Source organism: Triticum dicoccoides, chromosome 6A (assembly GCF_002162155.2).
Source record: "Triticum dicoccoides isolate Atlit2015 ecotype Zavitan chromosome 6A, WEW_v2.0, whole genome shotgun sequence".
NCBI lineage: Eukaryota > Viridiplantae > Streptophyta > Magnoliopsida > Poales > Poaceae > Triticum > Triticum dicoccoides.
This window is the reverse complement of record NC_041390.1, coordinates 598,602,490-598,606,492: the sequence shown is the minus strand read 5'-3', so window position 1 is coordinate 598,606,492 and position 4,003 is coordinate 598,602,490. Positions and strand designations below refer to the sequence as shown.

General features: G+C 40.2%; 1 protein-coding gene across 1 annotated transcript; it reads left to right on the top strand.

Annotated features, from left to right (window-relative positions):
- Positions 1-256: 256 nt before the first annotated feature.
- On the top strand, positions 257-4,003 carry LOC119314449 (DEAD-box ATP-dependent RNA helicase 27-like). The gene is made up of 12 exons (XM_037589171.1): positions 257-608; positions 815-1,000; positions 1,124-1,309; positions 1,662-1,745; positions 1,839-1,880; positions 1,965-2,054; positions 2,145-2,453; positions 2,539-2,577; positions 2,659-2,763; positions 2,951-3,019; positions 3,092-3,217; positions 3,634-4,003. The coding sequence occupies exons 1-12, from the start codon at positions 300-302 to the stop codon at positions 3,808-3,810; spliced, it is 1,722 nt and encodes a 573-aa protein (XP_037445068.1). The 5' UTR covers positions 257-299; the 3' UTR covers positions 3,811-4,003.

Below are 4,003 nucleotides of genomic sequence, written 5' to 3'. Positions count from 1 at the left end.
AATGTTTGGTACAAAAACAACAGTAGGGGTGGTATAGATAGGCCTAAGCCTTGGCCAAATCAAGCCTACTGATTGGGCCTTTATTTAACACAGTAAGAAAGAAAAAGGCCCGATTAGACCTAAGGAAGGACCCACAATGATGATGTGTCGGTACCGGACTTCCTTGCCAGCCAGCATAGAACTCTGGCCTTTGTGTTATATTTATACAACTCAGCCGCACCTCTATTCTATCTAATCTAAAAGGAAAAAGGAAAAATACCCCAGATTGCATCTCCCCTCCGCCGCCGCGCCCCCCTCTCATGGAAGGGATCCTGCAGAAGCATATGGCGGATGCGAAAGAGGGGTCCCTTCCTCTTCCTATGAGCAAGAGGAAGCGGAAGGAGGCTGTGATGGATGCGGAGGACAAGAAGAAAGAGGAAGAAAAGGATAAGAAGGGTAAGAAGGAAGAAGAAGAAGAAGAAGAAGAAGAAGAAGAAGAAGAAGAAGAAGAGAATCAAAGGCAGCAGGAGGGAGGTGGGATTCTGACATGCAAGCTTTTCTCTGATCTCTACATGTCCGACCTCACTGCCAAGGCCATCAGAGAGATGAACTACACCCACCTCACACAGGTAGATAGGTCTCGGCGAAAAACATTTATCTTTTTTTATCTACGTATTTGTTGGCAAGTCCATCCGTAATAGTATATAATTCATGTATTTGAATGCTTATTTTCTGCGCTAGCTGTTGGATTTTTTGTGTGTCTGTCTATCAATGTAGAATAAACGTAATTAATAGCTAGCATATTCATTCATGCATGCATGCATGATTTTTGCAGATTCAAGCTAGATCAATACCGCACCTCATGGTAGGACATGATGTGCTGGGTTCAGCCAGGACTGGCTCGGGGAAGACGCTTGCTTTCCTTATACCCGCCATCGAACTGCTACACAACGCGCACTACACCCCTAGGAACGGGACTGGAGTTATTATAGTTTGCCCAACAAGGGAGCTTGCTATCCAGGTATGTACTGTACTTACTTATATTCAGAATTTCTCTTTTCATCCTTTGTATTTATTATGACTATTCATTCATACGCATTCACGCTTAACTATCCTTACTCATATTTTTTTTCATTTGCGCTAGACACACAATGTTGCCAAGGAATTAATCAAGTATCACTCACAAACTATCGGATATGTAATTGGTGGCACTAACATGAAAAGCGAGGCCAACCAACTTGTGAAAGGGATCAATCTGTTAGTTGCAACGCCGGGCAGGCTTCTGGACCATTTGAGAAGTACCAGTAATTTCAACTACAAGAGGCTACAGGTAATTAAAGCCACTCTGGCTTCTGTATGTCGTGTATTCCAAGCTCCGAGGAAATTTTTCTGTTGAAATATATATAGTGCACACTTTTGAATTGGCAGGCACATTAAATAAATGACAAGTGCAACCACCAATTTCATACTTCTCTATCTTTTCCTTGTTCAGGCATAATCAGCCACCTGATTATTTCACATAGTATGAATTCTTTCTGTACGTCTACCTTTTCCTTGTTCATGACTGCAAATCTTACCTGTTAACACTGAACTAGAGTGTGTGTGTGTGTGTGTGTGTATGGAATTTCAGTCTACATTATTCCAAGTATATGCAAAATCGTAACTATCCTATCATGATGTAGTGCCTCATAATCGATGAAGCTGACCGCATACTTGAGCAAAATTTTGAGGATGACATGAAACAAATATTTCGACGTCTCCCTCGGGTATGTCATCATGCATCTGGCAATTTCATTTCATATATATGCACAGTGCATCCTTTAACTTTCCCGAAATTGTTATGCATCGTATGCATGCAGGATAGACAAACTGTTCTCTTTTCTGCCACACAGACTCAAAAGGTTAGTGGATCTGTTATCCAGCCTATTAAAACTTACCCCGATTTGTTCTATCAGCAGCAATGCTTATGTGATGTCATCGCACAGGTTGAAGATTTTGCAAAATTTACGTTTGGGGAAAATGAAGAAAGACAACGAAAACTTGTTTATGTTGGAGTTGATGATTCTGAATTAAAGGTATATATGGGAACTGTGTTCAACTCTCTTTTAAATTATTATATGTTTTTCGTGTATTTGGATGAGAAATAACTTTGGATGCTCTTACAGCCTACCGTGGAGGGGTTGCAGCAGGGCTACTGTGTCATTCCTAGCGAGAAAAGGTTTCTGGTTCTGTATGCTTTCCTAAAAAGGATGCAGACGAAGCAGGATGTGAAGGTCATGGTCTTCTTTTCATCATGTAGCTCAGTCAAATTCCATGCAGAATTTCTAAATTTCCTTGGGATAGAGTGTTATGATATCCACGGGCAACTAAAGCAGCAGAAACGCACTAGTACATTCTTCCAATTTTCCAAGATGAATAAGGGCATCTTATTATGCACTAACGTGGCAGCACGTGGGCTTGATATTCCTAATGTGGTAAGATTTTGCTTATGGTTTTAAAATCATTGTATCACCTGACTAACTATAACTAACTAACGTAAGGACCATTTGCCCTGTTTAGGACTATATTGTGCAGTATGATCCTCCAGATGACCCAAAGGCAAGTGGTTAACCTTGCTAGATGAATTATATTGTCTGTTTTCTCACTTTTGCTAACTTGACATTGGAATTTAACTCGCAGGACTACATTCATAGAGTTGGTCGTACTGCCCGAGGTGATAAAGGCAAAGGACGCGCGTTATTGTTCTTACTACCAGAAGAAATGAAGTTGCTTATTTACCTACAGGTAATATGTGTCCCCTTCCTCCTCCTCTTTTATTAAGGAGGACCTTGAAGTATACACACACACACATACAGAGAGTTAAACAAAATTTGAAGTAGTTTGAAATATGCTAAGGCTTCAACTTCTCCAATAACTTGCATGCTTCACATAATTGGACCGAGGGAGTAACACATTTAATGTTTGCTTGCAGGTGTCCAAAATTTCTCTGACTGAATATGCTTTCAGTGAAAAGCATGTGCCAAAAACACAATCGCTACTTGTGAGTGTTCCTTTTGCAACTACATCCTATCGTTTAAACGTGTAGTGTCATAACTCGAGTTTTTTGGAGCAGGAGAGTATTGTTGGTGGGAATTACTTTTTAAACCAGTCAGCGAAGGAAGCCTACAGGTCCTACCTTTTGGCATACAGCTCACACTCCATGAAGGACATTTTTGATGTCCATCAACTTGATCTCAAGGTAAATATTTGCGACGTCCTTTCTCAAGGTTCTGTCCTTGATTTTTGTGCACTTACCTGGTCAACATTTTCCCTCATTGCAAGTTGACATGGCCCTAACTGGTGGGGGGCATTTTGTTTCTGTGCAATTTTCTGTCCTCTGGCTATAAGTTTGTAAATTTACAAAATCTAAAGTTGTCAAGACGAAGCACAATTTTTTTATTTCCTTAACTAGAGTATCTCTTGAAAATATCAAGGTAGCTTCGGATGAGTGGTAAATACAAATTTTCTGTTTAAGAATAATGCTGATATCTCACCAACTCTGTCTTGCAACAACGACATGAGTTGAATTCCCGTAAAAAAACGACAGGTGTAGTTTTTCAATTGACACTGCACTGAATTATGAGGTTATATGTCTAATTCATTGCCGTCTTTCAGAAAGTTGCGGCATCTTTCTGTTTCAATAACCCTCCTAAAGTGAATCTGGACTTGGAGAGTAGTGCGTCGAGACACCGAAAGATGAGGAAGGTGGAGGGTGGAAAGAGGCACGGAATTACCCCTTCAAACCCCTATGGAAGGAGAGGCGCTCATGATGGCGTGCAGTTTGCAAGATAATTCTTGGAAGGATATATCAGCTAGCAGGGGCTTAAGATGAGATGCTGAAAGTCACCATCGTCTTTCATCCTTGTTTTTCGGTGTAGATCTCCAAATATTGTATAAGTTTGGATGTGATTTATGTTAAAGTAGCTTTATTCTTTTTCTGTAATGTAGCTTTATTAGAAAATAAACAAATGATACAGTTTTGATA

Excerpts from the sequence above, each read along its gene's own strand:
- LOC119314449 (XM_037589171.1), top strand. The coding sequence starts at position 300 with ATGGAAGGGATCCTGCAGAAGCATATGGCGGATGCGAAAGAGGGGTCC. Across the intron at positions 1,001-1,123 it reads CAAGGGAGCTTGCTATCCAG|ACACACAATGTTGCCAAGGA; the intron begins GTATGTACTGTA and ends CATTTGCGCTAG. Across the intron at positions 2,055-2,144 it reads TTGATGATTCTGAATTAAAG|CCTACCGTGGAGGGGTTGCA; the intron begins GTATATATGGGA and ends ATGCTCTTACAG.